Source organism: Acinonyx jubatus, chromosome B2, assembly GCF_027475565.1.
Source record: "Acinonyx jubatus isolate Ajub_Pintada_27869175 chromosome B2, VMU_Ajub_asm_v1.0, whole genome shotgun sequence".
NCBI lineage: Eukaryota > Metazoa > Chordata > Mammalia > Carnivora > Felidae > Acinonyx > Acinonyx jubatus.
The window spans coordinates 64,333,529-64,351,535 of record NC_069385.1 but is presented as its reverse complement, the minus strand read 5'-3'; the positions used below and the strand labels follow the sequence as shown (position 1 = coordinate 64,351,535).

Sequence of the window (18,007 nt, the reverse complement as noted above, 5' to 3'; positions counted from 1 at the left end):
TTTTTTAAATTTGTACCATGATGTCATTTGTCAGTTTTGGAGGACTGGCCATTATTTTTTCAATAAGAATTCTCCTCATATTCCCCCATAAAACGTGTAAAACACACTTTTTTACATAGGAAGAAAAATAATATCTCTTGACCAAATGGCATATTGAAAAATGGAATCCAGGGGCACTTGGGTGGCTCAGTCAGTTGGGTGTCCGACTTCAGCTCAGGTCATGATCTCACAGAGTGTGAGTTCGAGCCCCACTTCAGGCTCTGTGCTTACAGCTCTGAGCCTGGAGCCTGCTTCAGATTCTGTGTCTCCCTCTCTTTCTCTGCCCCTCCCACACTCATGCTCTGTCTCTCTCTGTCTCAGAAATAAACATTAAAAAATTAAAAAAAAAAAGGAATCCTAATTGATTTGCCTATTTGTGGTATGTCTATCATGCAATCCTTTCTATCGTTATTTTTAAATTAATTTTTATAAGTCTCAGCTCAAAACATTTCACGTACCTATTCCCAGTTATCAGTGGTCACTTCCTTTTCTATAGAAAAAAAATATATATGTTCAACTCCCGCTTGAAACTTAAACCACTGATGATCTCTCCCAGTCTACCTTTCTAATTTGCCCTCCAATATTTGCCTCCTTGTGCCCTGAAAGCCACTGAATAAATTACTTGCTGCTTCCCGTGCCTACCTCGCATATCCAAGTATGAATGTCTATCCTAATTCTGCTGCTCTATCTTAATGCCCTTCCCCACATCTCCAGGGAAAGAGAGGTCTGCACAGGCTAAGATCCTAGGCTTCAGTTTCTGACAAGTGTCGTTTTGAATCTAGCATTGATCTAGCATTTTTATGAGCCAGGTGATCTTGGCCTCAATAAGCTTTGGTTTCTTCTTTAAGGGGATAATATTATTCATGAGGATAATAATAGACTTCACCTAGAGGGCCATTGTGAGGACTAGAGGAAACAGTCCACATAAAGTGGTTAATACAGTGCTTGACACTCAGAAACAGGAATATGAGAGATCACTGGTGGTATTTTTATTATAAAATACCAAGGGATAGGAGAGACTGCTCTTTTCCCACCGCTACATCGATTCTGCTCTGTAATACAGAGGTCAGAAACCTGCTGCAGCTGCCACAATGATATGATTACCACAATATCTCATAGCCAAAAATCTAGTCACTGAACCCTGGACAACCTGAGCCCAGGGCATTTCCAAATAGTAGAAAGCACCCACATAGGTCTGACACAGTCTGCCAGCATCGGCAGCAGCAGGAACATGTCTTCCGTTTCCCTTCCATCTTCCAGTTTATACACATGGTTTGTGTTAACAGAGCCAAATCTGCATCCTGAACACTTCTGTAGAGGGGCCAGGAATTATTTTTAGCTTCCTGACCTCTCCAATTAGAAGGGTAAAGCCAAGGTTGAGAGAAGAAATCCATAACATCTACTGCATGATTCATTTAAAGGCCACCTTCTCCAACTTGTTCCCCGATTTTTCCTAGCTAAAAGTGACTCTGTGTCCGCTTCCTATGAATTGGTAGTTTTCAAACCTCATTGGACATTAGAACCACCCAGGAAATGAAAAATACTTATTCTTATCCGTTATTTCCAGAAATTTCTGATTTAATTGGTTTGGGGTAGGGGTGCACTTTGGAAAATTTTAAACTCTATGTGCACTCTGTGTTTAGGACTGCTCTAAATTCTTAAAACCTTTCATTTCTCCTCATCACTTCTTAACTTTTGTTTATTTATAAAATATCCTTACTTTTCCTCCTATATTATAAATTCTCTGAGGATAGGATTTGAATCTACTATTTTATGTCTTTTACAACTTCTGGCAGATTACTTTGGAAGTAAAAAGATACTTTATGTTTATTGACTGCATGATTAAATGAATGATGTATTATGCCTTGCAAACAAAGGCATATTAATGATACCAGGCATGGTATCAGGTCCCTGCCTTGCTCTTGTTTGACATTCTCTCAAGTACACTTCTTGTGAATCTATTAATTGTGCTCAGCCTAGTAAAAAATATAAGTGGATATATGGCACACAGCATTAGCCATCTAATCAATAATTCACCATAAAATATAACTTGACACAAAATTATTCCTGGTTTAAAAAAATAACATCTAAGAGACATCATTCTCAGCTATGGAAACTATTGCCAATGAACACACATCCTTTTAGGTAGAAACCTAAAATAAAGGTGGGAACTGGAAAATGAAAGCCAAGTCCATTCAAGGCATTGGATTTCTGAGGTATTTATTTTTATAGGTTCTTTGATATATCAGTGTATCTCTAAATCAATCTTCTAAAACTTCCAGTATGCAATGATAAAAATTCTTCACTTAAACTATTGTATAATTGCAGAATGACTTCGAAATAAGTTTGGTTAGAATATATTTAATTGATATATATAACCTCTTTGAAAGAAGTTTGACAAGAATGTGTAATTGATATTGATACTAGCATTTCTGAGTTTGTATCTAAAAAAGTCAAATGCTATCTAATTGGGTTACATTGTTAGTATTAAGATTTCTTATGCTTCATAATTATAGATGAGCTTTACTCAATGATTTTAAATATTTATTTGAAAGAAAAACTTTTCCCAATATCTCTGCCAAATTAATCCTCAGATGAGGGCTCCTGAAGTAAGAATCGCATGGTTCTCATCCTCTTTCCTACAGCTTTACCTATTCGGGAATGATTAAAAAAGCAAGTTGTTTGGTCTGCTCTCCTAGACACAGAGTTATTCCCCGAGTATTTAAAAATATTAATGTTAGGGATAAAGAAAAGGAAAAGGACAGAATGATGTTTAGAATGGAATAATGTTAGATAAAAGGTGATATGACTGGAGAATTTTTTTGCCTCTTTTGCCTGCCCCCACCCCATCTAGCACTGCTTCTATTAAAAGTGCAAATAGTTTTAGGGTCACCTGGGAGGCTCAGTCGGTTAAGCATCTGACTTTGGCTCAGGTCATGATCTTGGGGTCTGTGAGTTCAGGCCTCACATAAGGCTCTGTGCTGACAGCTTGGAGCCTGCTTTGGATTCTGTGTCTCCCTCCCTCTCTCTCTCTGCCCCTCCCCTGCTTGTGCTCTGCCTCTCTCTCTCTCTCTCTCTCTCTCTCTCTCTCTCTCAAAAATAAATAAACATTAAACAATTAAAAAAATTCAAATAGCTTTAAAAAGCTTTAGCTTCAAAGTCTTCTTTAATCCTGAATGTACCAAGGTGAAAATCTGTTCACAAGACTCACCATTTCCCAACATCAGAAGAGAACCCATACCATTCCCCCATTTGTCTTTTCCTCTTACTTTCCTGCCAAATCGAGATCAACCCTCCCTCCCTCTCTTCCTTCCCTCCTTCCTTCTTTCCTGTGTTCCAACAGCTTAACTTCCTTAAAGTCTTTCTGAGAAGGTTTCCTGACACTGTATCTCCTCACCCTCTTTCTATTAGTTCCCTAAGAACTCCGTGGTTCTAGTAGAATATGCATCATTTATATGGTTATAACACCTCTATTTAAGAAACTCTATTTGGATGTGTTCATACATCCATAGTTAAATGAGAGACTTCATGAAAATGAGGGCTGAATTTCTCAGTGTATCTTTCCCAACCAAGAATAAGAAAGTGAACATTTAGTTTGTTCTCTTACCTCAAATTATATTCACCATCACCAAGTAAGAGTTAAGCTAGAAGAATCCAGACTTCAGGAGGACAGGGAGTTCAAATGTTACTGAGTATATATTCAATACATATTGACCTAGACTAAATCTCACTGTATAGTTCTATAAAATGCAAAATCACAAGGTTTTGAGGTGTTGAAATGACTGTTCTCACCCTACCAAACCCTCTGATGTCGCCATAAAGAAAAGATGAGATAAGAAGTAAGTTTCTTCTTTAAAAAAATTTTTAAGTATGGTTCATTTTGTTAAGAATTCTCTATGGAGTAAGGCCTATTATGTGGTTAGGATGGGGATACTTATTTAGAGAAATATTTATATTTATTGATATACATGGTGGTATCAATATTTATATATTTATAAAATATGTAAAATGATATTGTGATGAAAGTTAAAGGTATATAACTTATTTCACTATTAAGAGATAAACACATGATCATTGTAAATGTGATTAAAACTCGCATTTGAAAATCTTTCAAGGGAATCACATCTACTTTCCTCCTGTTTCCAAGTCCTCACTAACTCTCTGAGTGTGCTTGTACTCACTTGGAAGGGACAGTTCTGTGGAATTAATCAAATAGGGAATTCAATGTTCCTTGCAGATAATTTTGGCATGTTCCATTGGGAACTTTCTAGTAGGAGTTTTCATCTTTCCTGGGAAAAACTCCACATGTTCCAAATCCTCAGTCTCTTCTCTGTTAGTGAGGAACAATATAACAAAACTGCTACATATAGAATTAATGACAATATATATTCAGCAAGACAGTCTGCTGGAAAAAACCATTAAAATAGAAGAAGGCAAAAACGTATGGGAATACAATTTAAATGTATTAAATAAAAACTGGCATTAAAAATGCTGTAAAAAGCATCACAATAACTAATTTTCTGATTTTGCTAAAATTAAAAAAACAAATTTCTGAGGTGGAGAATTAGAAAATATTCATAGCTCCTAATATATTCTAGTAAGTCCAGAGGTAACAAGTCTCATTTTCCAAGAAAATCAGTGGTACTACCTTGGAGGACAATGAGACATTCGTGTTCAATGCCCAGTTAAACTTTTTGAAATCCATATGTTTTGTTCTTTCATGCTTTCCTATTATAGAATAACTCAAGTTCTTATCCTTGCCTTGGCTTTATGTTTCACACCAGGTTTTTGTTCTGTAAGATGCTGCTATTATTAACCATTCTATATCCATATTAGTTTAGTCCTAAACTTTGAAGAAGAAGCCTGGAGTTCTTTTCTACCACTGATGGTTTGGCTGCACTTTTACATCTGGGCAATGGTTCAACAACAGTCATAAAGACCTAGCACTTGGACCAAATCCTACCGGCTCAGAAATCTTATTTGCCAACTTAGTGTGGGCCATCTAAATGGAGATGCCCAGGAGACAAGTGTAGCTTTAGCTCAGATTTTGGAGTCAACATCATATTTGGGGAGGTTGAAGCCACAAGTAAGGAGGATGTCCCAACAGAAAGTATGTAGCACGGAATATCTTAGGACTAATGCACAGAAACTTCCATTGCAGTTAGAGTAAAAGAGACTGTTGTGATTTCCAAGGAACTCTCCTCCAGAACTCTCCAGCAAGTTAGTAAGTGATGACAGTTAGTGAAAGCCCTATCAACAGTTCGTATTTATATCCTTGGGGTGAAACCATCCTCTTTCAACACCTATCACATTCTTATTGAAGTTCACATTAGTGAATGATGAATAAAAGATGTTTTTCACAATCTGGCTGCAGACTTAATGCATTTTGTTAACAAAACACCCAGGAACTGCCAAAATAGGACAGTAGCCTTTCCTAAATCACTCCTAAATGTCATCATGACTACAGCATATTTTCCTAATTGGTGGGGTTTTGTTTGTTTGTTTGTTTGTTTGTTTTGTGTAAGACACAAATTCATTCAAGTGCTTGACTCCTATTGAGGCTTTATAATTTATCTTAGAAAAAAAATTGTTTTTATGAACATGAATCATTTTCTTATTCACAGGACTGAACCAAAATGACAACTGGTCAATTCGATTGTCAATACTGTGCAGCATCACTTCTTGGGAAGAAGTACATACTGAAGAATGACAATCCATACTGTGTTTCCTGTTACGATCGTATTTTTTCTAACTATTGTGAGGAATGCAAAGAACCAATTGAATCAGATTCCAAGGTAGGTCTCACTTCAATTCCCAGAATTATTGCATGCAAACAAGCAGACAAATGCTTTGGAATGCCTTGTTTCCTTTAGTACTGACTATTAATACCACATTGCTCTATTGCTGGGTATAAGCATCTTCAAAGTTACCATCGGTCGCCAGATACTATGCTCAGCACTATGAAATATGACATATACTTTAATCTTCACAGTGATCTTAGAAGATAGTTTAAGATGCTAAAGATTAAAGAGGTTCAGTTATTTGCCCAAAGCTACACAGCTAAAATGTTGATTTATTTCTGGAATGACAAGAGTATAAATGAATAAATACATAAATAATTGAAAATTTAAAGTTTCAAAAATCTATATCTTCTGACTTCAAATCAGCCTCATCTCCACTAAGTCCATTGTGCCCTGACACGGTCCATTCCTCTCACAATGCACATTATTGTATTTTTTTCCTTTTTCTTTTTTGTCTTTGTTGTGGTGTTGGCATTTTGTTTAATCTCAGACAATAATAGGATATCACAACGTAAAAATAAGAATCATTCCATGAAAAGCCCCTCTTATAGCTTATGAAAAGGAGTGAGAGGAAATTTGAAAAAAATAGGAAAAAGTTCACTTATTTTCCATCTGTCTCTACTGACCAACTAAGAAAGCCCAGGCTCTAGCTCTTAATTGTCCCAGAGAGTCTCCTCTCTATGGGTAATACTATCAATGACAACTTTTCCTCAAGCTACCAGCACAAACTTCTGGTACCAGAGTCCCAGGAGTGTTCAGTTTAGTCTTATAAAATGACCTGTTTTGTCACAAGCACATTTAATTAACTCGTATTTACTGTCTCGAAGGATCTTTGTTACAAAGGCCGACACTGGCATGAACAATGCTTCAGTTGCGCCAAATGCAATCACTCTCTGGTGGAAAAGCCTTTTGCTGCCAAGGATGAGCGACTGCTGTGCTCAGAATGTTATTCTAACGAGTGCTCCTCCAAGTGCTTCCACTGCAAGAAGACCATCATGCCTGGTGAGATCACAAGGGAGTTCAGGTCTCTAACGGAAGCTGTAACACTTTGAATTATGCCCAAGTATAGGAAGAGTATAGTAGCTAAGAAAACCCTACTTTTGAGAAAGACATCTATCTTGCTATCTCTTGATTTCACTTAGTGTATTTCAGAAATAAAAAGACCATTTTGTTCTGTTTTGAATGGGTAAAATACAGCATTCTATGTATTTTTGTAAAGTTAATTCATACAGGCATTTTCAACCACAATCTGAGCCATAAAGATGAAATCTAAACCAATAACACTTAACAGTGCATTAAGCAGCGGTTCCTAGGCATAAACAATGGCATCAGGAAGCATAATCCATCATAGGAGAATGGAGCCAACCATCATTTTGTAGCAGGACAAAATATAGTTTGAGGGTCAGTCATCTTTATTCCTTCTAGGGAAGACAAGGATTCATGTACATGATTATACTTTCAGGCAAGCTCTTTTGCTGTTTTGATTCTCTACTAAATCCCTCTGGACATCAGCATAACAACACGGTTCTCTCTCATTTTCTTATTATGAATTCAAAAGAGTTTCTAGAAGACCATAACTGCACAACATCCATCCTGAGAGTTGGTGCCCCAGGCATTCCTAATATCCCAATACTGATAATTATGGCCCAATCTATCTAACCCACATGCAGCCTTTCAGAGTCTCTACTAGTTGTACTTTCAAATCTCAAAATTGTAGCTTACACAGCATAAGAGTTTTCAGTAAAAGAGCGATTCATCATCATCATGGCTGAACTCTACCTTTTTTTTTCTTTTTTAGATAAATGTTTTAGAAACCAACAAAACACTATTTTTCTATAAAGACAATTAGCTTATCATCTTAACGTTAAAATATATATTCTAAATAACTTGACATATCATTACTTAAAAAAATGATGTTTCATTTGTACTAACAGGTTCTTATTTGTGGGGTACAGGTTCCCGCAAAATGGAATTTAAGGGAAACTACTGGCATGAAACCTGCTTTGTGTGTGAGCATTGCCGACAGCCAATAGGAACTAAACCTTTGATTTCCAAAGAGAGTGGCAATTACTGTGTACCGTGTTTTGAGAAGGAGTTTGCTCACTACTGCAGCTTTTGTAAGAAGGTAATTATCTACAGGGGATGAAGCTTGTGGATCCTTCCGGACCATTGCTTTTTAACTTCATTCTATATTTGGAATGAACTGATACTATCATGTTATGTCTGTCTTTACACATTCATGTTACTTTTAAATTCCAGCATGTCCAAGAGCACACTGCCTGCCACAGTGAAGATGGCCACCTATTTTTATCATCATAAAATTCTACCCAGAACATGACTTTAGTTCCAAAAGCTATAGATATTCCAATTCCATTTGCTGCTGTTACGTAAGATTTCATGTATTTTGGTAGAGGACACACATCTCTTGTTGAATACAAGATACTTCTTAGAAAATAATTTTTGATCCCTTTCCTTTCAGAGGAATATGAATTTGTCTCACAGAATCATTAAGGGAACCAATTTAAACAGAATGTTTAACTTCTCACATTATGTCCCAGCAACACAAATGTCTTCTTGGCTTGAAGCTTTTATATTTCTAATGAGTAGACAGGTAGACTCAAGAGAGTGACAAGACCACTAGAGAAATTCATTAGACATACAGACAGAAAAAGGAATAAGGGTGGCAAGTGGTTTCCTTTGCTTCCAGTTCCAGAGTGTCATTTACAGCCTTTTGACTTGGAAACCCATTGAAAACATATCTTCCAATAAGAAAAAAAGTCAAGCTTTTCAAGTAAACTTTCTCCAATTCTTTTTTTATGTGAAAAAGTCACTCCTCTCTATCACTTTGATAAAACCTGTTTGTATTTCATAAAATAGATATTGATGTACTTGAAGAAATCCTTGATCCATGAGACATCATAAGTTTAAAATAACACTATAAATTGTGATGAGCATGCAGTGTTGTCTAAACATTTTTGATCTATGAGCTGCTTTGGCAGATCTCAAGACTATTTGTATAATTGCATCTGGACAGCTAGAAGTCTCATTACCTCTTTCTATGGGAACATATGCACACAGTAACTTTCTACATATGTTTAAAATACAAGTACTGCATTTGCAGAGGCATCAATAAACTCCTAAATTATAATAATTGGATTATAATCTTGATTATACTATAATGATGGCCGAAATTACAATTGATAGTAACATAATGTAAAACCATCTTAAACCCAGAGACTCCCTTCACTCTACCAGAAACACTGACTTTAAAAATGGCTTTATAAGCAACCCTCAGATGCTATGAACCTGCGATATATGAAACTCAGAAGACTCACCAGGGTCAATGGCAAGCATTTTAGAAACAGATTCTTGGAATAAAATGGTAGGTTGATCTCACTGTTTTGAGGGACAATAAATTGGCCATGTTCAGGTCATTTTTCTTAAATACTTAAGCTGAAACTGAAATATTAGTGCAACCTGTTGGAATTACCTCAAAACCATTTATTGGGAATGCAATATAAACTTTCTTTCAATGCTATAAAGATTCAGAGGGGGAATTTCTCCAGTACATCAGTGCTAAGTACTATTAGAGAGTAAAGCACTGGCATTTCCCAGGTTATAGGAGCCTGTCCTATATTTAGGACATGATCTGAAGTCATGAAAACTTTGTGAAATATTTATATTGGGTAGTAGACAGACCACAACATGCCAGATTGTTTTCTATTTAATTTTTAAAACCACAAGCCATTCAAGGAAAGCTGGATATAAATGTTTCTGATCAAGATGACCCAAGCTGAAGAAAAACAATTTGTTTCAACTCAAACCAGAGACCAAATATAACACAAACAAAATAGGCAAAAAATACTTAAAAATCAGGCCCTTAGAACTTTTTTCATAGATTTTATTTTGTGAAACTAAAACTTGTTTTCTACCAAAAACAAGTAACCTCAAACTACAAGTGCTTTAAATTCAAACTCCTCGAGCTTCCCAGAGTGTCCTGTGATTCATTGGCTCTTGTCTACTGAGCACAAAACCAATACTGCGTCGACTTTGCCAGAGAAGAAACTTGTTCCAAATCCTGGGATCAATCAGTGGCAAACACCAAACCTAGATGTTAGACTTCATCTTAGCCCGCGTGCCTCTTCAAAAGGAACATAATCACAAGCAAACTATTTTTAATGTTCCAGAGTTTCTTCTTCCTAATTAAATAGTCTTTGGTCTATATATCAAGTTTTATTTTGCTGTGAATACATTTTTCAAGTGTTGAGTCTTTTAAGCATTGCCTGCTAATAATTTGACTGAACAAATGAAAGGAATCTTCAGTTCTGCTGTGCCTGCGGTAAGGCATTTGAAATCCGTAGGGGGTATTTTAAATTGCTTCAGTTCACACATGCCATTATGTTTCCCATTTACTTATTTAGAATAGTATACATTTTTTTCCTTTAGGAAAAATAACTTTTCTATTAAATACCTTTAATTTTTAAGAGATTTGTTGTAAGGCTTAAAAATATCTTTAGCATAATCTTTTTTTTAAATATTTTTTAACCTTTATTTAATATTGAAAGAGAGAGACAGAGTGTGAGCAGGGGAGGGGCAGAGAGAGAGGGAGACAGAATCTGAAGCAGGCTCCAGGCTCTGAGCTGTCAGCATAGAGCCCGACACGGGGCTCGAACTCACAAACAGCGAGATCATGACCTGAGCCGAAGTTGGACGCTTAACCGACTGAGCCACCCAGGCACCCCTAGAATAATCTTTTCAAAAGCTTGTGTCATAGACAACATTTTTAAATTTTTTCAGCAATGAGATGGCTTTGCATAGGTTCCACATTTTCTATATCTAGTGAATTTGGATACAACGATCACAGGAATCATCTCAGATACCACATGAGCACATTCCAGTTTCCACAGCTACTCCAGGAGCTCAATAGCCATGGATTCGAAAGATGCTAGGACTACAAAACTGCTATCCAAGAAGAGTTGTTCAATATTTACCCATCTGATTCTAAATAAAGATATCTCAGCCTTTTAAAAAGTACTATTCGTGGATTAAAAAGACTTATATAAGCCAGTTTAATCCATGGGGATATATATACATACACACACACACACACACACACACACACGTGTGTGTGTGTGTGTGTGTGTGTGTGTGTGTTATGGAGGAATAATAAGCTTCTCTGACACAACCCTAGCACATCACACATTAAGGTTCAACATACAAGCTGTGTTCATTACTTAGAGTTCTAAAGCTGAAAACCCACGCAGTTGCCACAGCACCCCATTTGTACTAGAGATAATACTGGAACTGCTATCCAAATGTTTTTCCCTTTGGTGTTTATTCATTAATTCAGCAAGGACCAACTGCCATTAGTGGAAAGTAACCTTGTCTCAATATTATATTACTGGTTAAGTATACAGGCTATGGAGTCAGTTTAGGTTTGCATGCTAGTTGTGTGAACTGACCAGTGACCTGACCACTGTAACCCTCAATAGTTTCTCACCTTTTAAAGGAGGAAAAAATAAGAGTGTTGGTTATATCGGGATGTTAGGAACATAAGAAAAGGCCATCCCTTAGCACAGGACTAAGGACTGAAAACACACTTCAGAAATATTAGTCATTGTTAGTGGATGATGGTGCTTATCAATAATAGTCAGGGTTGCTTCTGCGGGAAGAAAGGTTTCAGGGAAAAGTAGCTTTTTTCAATATCCTTTAAAGCTAGACATGGAAGTACGAACATGGTATAGAAAATATCTTCGTTCTAATGGTAGACCTTTGAAGACCAACATGAAAGTTAAAGATGAGAAAAGGAATCGGGGCTCTACTTCTTTTTCATTTTCCTGAGTCTGTTATGGCCCTAATTCTTTTCTATTCCACAATAGGAGAAAAATTAGGATATATATATATATATATATATTTTTTTTTTTGCCAGTTCTACTTAATCCTTATAGCCTTTTGATTCTCATATTGATTCAAAAAAAAAAAAAACCACAGGGAAAGGACATCCTGACACAAGGGGATGGAGTAACCCAAAGTACACTCATGGGCACAGAAGAGGATCATGACAGGTCTGAACTGTAATAGCGTCCATGGTCACTGCCTCCTTTGTGGTCCTTTGGCAGGTGGTGACTTCAGGTGGGATAACATTTCGTGACCAGCCATGGCATAAAGAGTGTTTTCTATGCAGTGGCTGTAGGAAAGAGCTCTGTGAAGAGGAGTTTATGTCCAGAGATGATTATCCATTTTGTGTGGACTGCTACAACCATCTTTATGCCAAAAGGTGTGAAGCCTGCACCAAACCCATTACTGGTGAGTTCTTCAGTTTAATATGGTCTGTTAATGGGACAGCTGTGGCTATGTAGATGCTTTATAGTTAATTTAGAAAAGGCAAGTAAAATATATATATAATCTTATATATATATATATATATATATATATATATATATATAATCTTTCCCATATACATATAATCCTTCCCTTATATATATTATCTTTTATATATATATATATATATATATATATATATATATATATATATATATATATAATCTTTCCCTTATGTTTCTTTTTGAGATACACACACATGGGTATCCATATATAAATAGAAACATTACACAGACCCCTCAAGACAAATGTATAGCGTAATTAGTTCTATATGTTCTATAGAGGGTAATTAATACTAAACCTTATGGAGGAGCACCTGGGTGGCTCAGTCAGTTAAGCATCTGACTTCGGTTCAGATTATGATCTCAAAGTTAGTGCCTTCGAGCCCTGGTTAGTGAGTTCAAGCATCAGGCTCTCTGCTGTCAGCACAGAGCCTGCTTTGGATACTCTGTCTCCCTCTCTCTGCCTCTCCCCTACTCACTCCCTATCTCTCTCTCTCTCTCTCTCTCTCTCTCTCTCTCTCAAAAATAAATATTTTAAAAATAAATAAATAAACATAATGGTAATGACTTTAAGTAATAGTTCAGGGAAAGAGGAGAACAGGATACGCTGAGAGCTCAGAGAAGAACTTCACAAGGAGGCCTGACATTTAAAGATTTGAATGGGAGGAAGGGATACTTATAAATACAAATCCTACTTAATTTCCAACAAGGGCAAAGGAACGCTAAAATAGAAAAGGTTTTAATTAAATGCAAGGATTGTACAAATCTGAAGCTGTAATAATTAGGGTAGCCAAGGTCAGGAATTAATTAAACTTCATTTTAAGATGCTTCTAACAAGTGTATCATTCTGTTCTCTCTCTATTCACTTGTGAGACATTTCAATTATGAATAGATGAAATAAAACAAGATAGCATTCTGATGAAAGAACAGAACACATGTGACATGATTTGAAAATATCACAAATGATAAATTGATCCAATTACATAGATTTTTCAAGGTAAAATAGTGCATTATATTTTCCTCAGAGATACTTCTGAAGAATGCTAATCCTATAGTAAAATTTGAAGTTGGCATAACCTGAGAAAACCAGAAGCTTTTCGTTTAGGCATTTATAGTCACCTAATAATGTGGCAGAACTGTACTTCTCTTCCCCATTCCTTGTATTCTTAGATCATATTTCATTTCTTTTAGTTCAGTTTGTGTAACACAGTATTAAAGATTATTTTATCCTTTTCCTCCTCCTCCATCTTCAAATATATCACAAAATAAAAGTTAACTCTTCAAAGAAAAAAAAAAGTGTTTCACTGCAAACCCAGCTTGGCAGGTTTTCACTGACTTACAAGGGGAAGGAGAGAGTTACCCAGACAAACAGACAAGTCCTGTTTGCCTGCACAGGGCACCATGTTTTCCAGAATCTCACACAGTTCATGGCTATATCTGGCTGGCAGGTGTGTTTTGTTTGGCCTGCACATGTTTGGAAACAACTCATGTAAAACTCCTCTCTGTGGTCAAAAGTAAATGAAGAGCCTGCCGGGGATGAGCAGACTACCCTCACATTCCCCTGCCAGGTCTCTGTCATAGGCTCAGCGGCTGCGCCATTGCTCTGTTCCTCACACCTTGTCCCCATCATTCAGCCATGTCACCTTCCCAGTCCTTGCATTGGATTGCATTGGCAATCCCAGACTATCGGGCTTTAAAGCTTGAACTCTTAACCACTCTGCTCTCCTGCCTCTACACATCTGGCAACCCCTTAGTCAAAAGACTAAGCCACTATATCCACCAGTTTTGGTTAGAAAATGGGGCTTCCAGAAATGTATCAGTACTGAGAGCTCAAAAATCTCCGTAGAATCTGCGATTACTGCGCAATGGATGCATTTGATTTATTCCATGACACTTTTCTTGAACTATCCAGAAAAAAGGGAGGACTTCCATGAGGAAATGAGAAAATTAAATAATTCAAAATGGGTTGAAATTTTCCTGCGTACTCAGTGGCTAATGCTGACCTGCAAAGAGCCTACCACGAGCCCTGAACTTGAGTTTCAATTCTGATCTATCACAGATTCACGTATCTAAGTGATTTTTTTTTTCTGTTGGATTGTTTCACATCAGTATCTGAGCCTAGCTCTTTCAGGCTCAGACCAAAAAAAACCCACATTGTTCTGCATGTAACATAAGGATGATCAGGAACCACAGATTTGACCCAAAAGTAATCCAAATACAGGATTATGTATTTAATTTAGAATAATCAGTCTTATGATAATTATCTTAATCATAAGCTTTGCAATAAGTAGTGTTTCTTGAAAATTGAGCATTTGAATTAACATACCATAGGGAGTTCTTATACAGCCATAAATTTATCTGTTGGAAGTTGCACATTCATGCAAACAATGTGCCAACCTAAGAAACTATATTAGAATATTTCAAAATACATTTTTTTCAAAATACTTTTTTATATTAACTAAATCTATCTGTGAGTCTCCAGATGTGATTTTTTTAAATCCCATCAGAATAAATTCAATTCATTTGAACAAACCCAAGGTATAACTACAAAACTTTCTTTTTTTTTCTCTCGCCCTCTAAGATAGGATTAACCTTTCAAAGTTTCTGGGTTAAGTGAAGCAGCTTGATGTAGTGGGAAGTGCTCTGGACTAGGGAGTAAAGACTTGGTCTTGCCTCTGGCCCTGACTACTGTGTGGCCATGGGTAAGTGACTCACCACTGAGGTTCTCATTTGCCTTACTTGCAAATGAGGAGTTGAAGAGGATCACGCCTTACCCTTCTTCCATGTTTATTTTGAGTAAAAGGAGTTTCAAATGTTATTTCTTGAGAAAAGAATGTTAATGTTCCTGGTTATGGTCTTTACAATAGATAAATTCAGACTTAATCTGGTGAAGTTAAGAGCATAGGCTCTGAAGCCAGATGGCCTAGGACTGAATCCCAGATCTGCCATAAACCAGCTAGCTGATTTGGGCAAGTGCTTGAACCTTTCTGTTCATCAATTTTTCTCTGCCAAGTAGGGTTGATGATAATATCTTTTCATAAAGTAAGGTCAGAGTTGTGAAGCAATATAAGTAAAGGGCTTAGAATAGTGACTGACTCGTGGGGCACCTGGGTGGCTCAGTCGGTTGAGCTTCTGACTTCGGCTCAGGTCGTGATCTCACGGTCTGTGAGTTCAAGCCCTGCGTCAGGCTCTGTGCTGACAGCTCAGAGCTTGGAGCCTGCTTCCAATTCTGTGTCTCCCTCTCTCTCTGCCCCTCCCCCACTCATGCTCTGTCTCTCTCTGTCTCAGAAATAAACATTAAAGAAAAAAAAACAATAGTGACTGACTCGTTTTCAAGTGCTCAACAAATGCTAGCTCTTATTCTACAAAATCTTCAGTAATAAATGAAGCCAAATAAAACAGGTGCCAGAGACTTATTTCCTGGGGGACTTCCTTACTGCAAATGACCCTCATGACCTGAGGGAGTAAAGGCATCCAAAGTTGAAACAGTTTGTAAACATCTCACATACTGAGTCAGGCCTTTCTTAAATTCCTACTACCAGACACTTCTATTTCTCTCTTTGTAAAATTCTAGAATTATTTCTACATTTATCACTTGTACAGGCTTACCTAATAAAATCAAGAAAAACTCATGAGCAACAAAATTCAAGATGTGTAATAATTAGTTTTATGAACAAAGATGATTCATGCATATATAGAACATGATTCTTGCAGTCAGCTTATTAATGTTTTGAATAACATTCAGGGAATTAATTGGTTCATTACTGATTTACTCTTATTAGCAAGTAATGATAGCATCATAAATAAGTGAGCAATAAATTTAATCAAGGAAAGTAGAGAAATTTGATGTACATTTATTTATGAACTAGTAAATTATATGTAAAGACATCAAATAACACTTCTAGTATGAAAATAAAAGTTCATTATCATATTTAAGGAGAGTTTATCTGAAATAGAATGCTTATTCACCTTTTTTGCTTCCCCAAATGTAGTATTTGGAAACTGTATGTGAATCAACACATGAACTATCTATGGGTAAGGAGCAAATCACAGGAAGTTCATAGCACTATGATCACTTGGAAAAACCTTGGCAAATAAAGAAAGGCCCAAGGCATCCCAACTCCTTCCCAATCCCTACACCTTTTCTCCTTTTCAACGCCTCAAAATCAATTCTTTAAATTGTAACCTGGATCCATATTCGGGGTATAGAAAGAGATTCTCACTGAAGACTCAAATTCTTCTACCTTTCATAGAAATGTTACAGCTAAAGAAACCCAGATTGAAATGGTGGAGGCTGATAAAGTACTTCTTAGAGACTAACCATTGGATAGCATGGCCTCAGTGGCCAGAGTGATCAGATTCACAGATCTTTGTTGCAAGCCTGGGCTAAAGTTGTCTCTGGGCAAGGTAGTAAGGTTGTCATGTTAGGTTAACTCCATGATAGTCTGGATGAAATTTTCTATTTGGGGCTTTTGGAAAATTGTGCCCCACACCACAATATGACCATGGAACTTTATCTGAAGCAAAATTGACCATAGGAATAGAGGTAACAGAACTAAAAGTCATTGAAACATCAGGCACTAGGCTAGAAAGTATACATTTATTTTATTTTATCTTCACTTTGCTTCTAAGAAAGCAGAAAGAAGATATTCATACTTAGGTATCTCTGACTTCGAAATCCATTCCCTCTTCCCACGGCATTCTACTGTGTTTCCTTATCTGTCTTAGGCAATCTTCATCTGTTTCCAAAAATACCTGGTTTGTATATTCAGATTCTACCTACTTGTGTAGATTACAGAAAAATTTGACTGGGAATCAGGCTGGATCTCAAGGGGGAACTTGCCCACGGCGACATTCCCAGATAGACACAGGGGCATGGGAGGCAGCATTCTCTTCTAGGTTACTTGCCTCTACATAGACTTGCTCATTGCTGTTATCTCCAGTTCCTAGAAGAGTACCTGATGGAATGCTTAATCTCTTCATTGAAAGAATATTCTTTTCCGCAATTCCTTTACAGGTCTCAAAGGTGCCAAGTTTATCTGTTTTCAAGACCGGCAGTGGCACAGCGAATGCTTCAACTGTGGGAAGTGCTCAGTCTCCTTGGTGGGGGAAGGCTTCCTGACCCAGAACAAGGAAATCTTTTGCCGCAAGTGTGGTTCTGGAATGGACACTGACATCTAGAGGGAGACAGTCTGTCCTCACCTGAAATCCACCTTGCTTTTGTTCTCACTAAATCCAGAGCTTGCTTGAAGTTGCATTTATGACTTACATTTTACCAATATTAGAGTTTATAGCAGAAGGGTTTTTGCACACATTCTGACTGAACTGTGTCATAAAAGCTCAGAAAAAGCATAGTCTAACAGAAATGAATATATCTATCCTAACTCACAAAGGCATCTCTCCTTGCAAAATACTGCACTCTGCTGTTAAAAACATAAGAAAATATCTCTTTATTGTCACCAACAATATGACCTATACCTAGAAGTCATGGATGTTATTACTGAAGACTGCTGTTTTTAAAACCGCAGGGGGGAAAAAGAAATTAAGAGATCAAAGTGAAAGGCATACATGAGGCTAATGTTTGCATTCTTAGATAGCTAGCTATAAATAATATGATAGCTTGGCTATTAATGGTGGAAGAACAAAACCGATCAGGGAAAACTGATTAACAATCATCCTACTTGAGAACTGTGTCATTTTATCATTCTTTTATTCACACACACTGACTTTGGAGTTGCAAAGCTGCAAATTTGCCCTCATCCACACTGCTTCCACAGCTGGTTG

General features: G+C 36.9%; 1 protein-coding gene across 5 annotated transcripts in view; it reads left to right on the top strand.

Moving 5' to 3' along the window:
* The window catches only part of FHL5 (four and a half LIM domains 5), a 41,169-nt gene extending 23,695 nt beyond the window's left edge, over positions 1 to 17,474 (top strand). For all 5 annotated transcript variants that reach the window (XM_053222459.1, XM_027057238.2, XM_027057237.2 and 2 more), the window contains 5 exons: positions 5,664 to 5,834; positions 6,668 to 6,842; positions 7,796 to 7,965; positions 11,960 to 12,146; positions 17,241 to 17,474. In XM_053222459.1, the coding sequence (XP_053078434.1) occupies positions 5,676 to 5,834; positions 6,668 to 6,842; positions 7,796 to 7,965; positions 11,960 to 12,146; positions 17,241 to 17,404 (855 nt within the window). In that variant the 5' untranslated portion in view covers positions 5,664 to 5,675 and the 3' untranslated portion in view covers positions 17,405 to 17,474. The remainder of the gene's footprint in view (positions 1 to 5,663; positions 5,835 to 6,667; positions 6,843 to 7,795; positions 7,966 to 11,959; positions 12,147 to 17,240) is intronic.
* Positions 17,475 to 18,007: the final 533 nt, after the last annotated feature.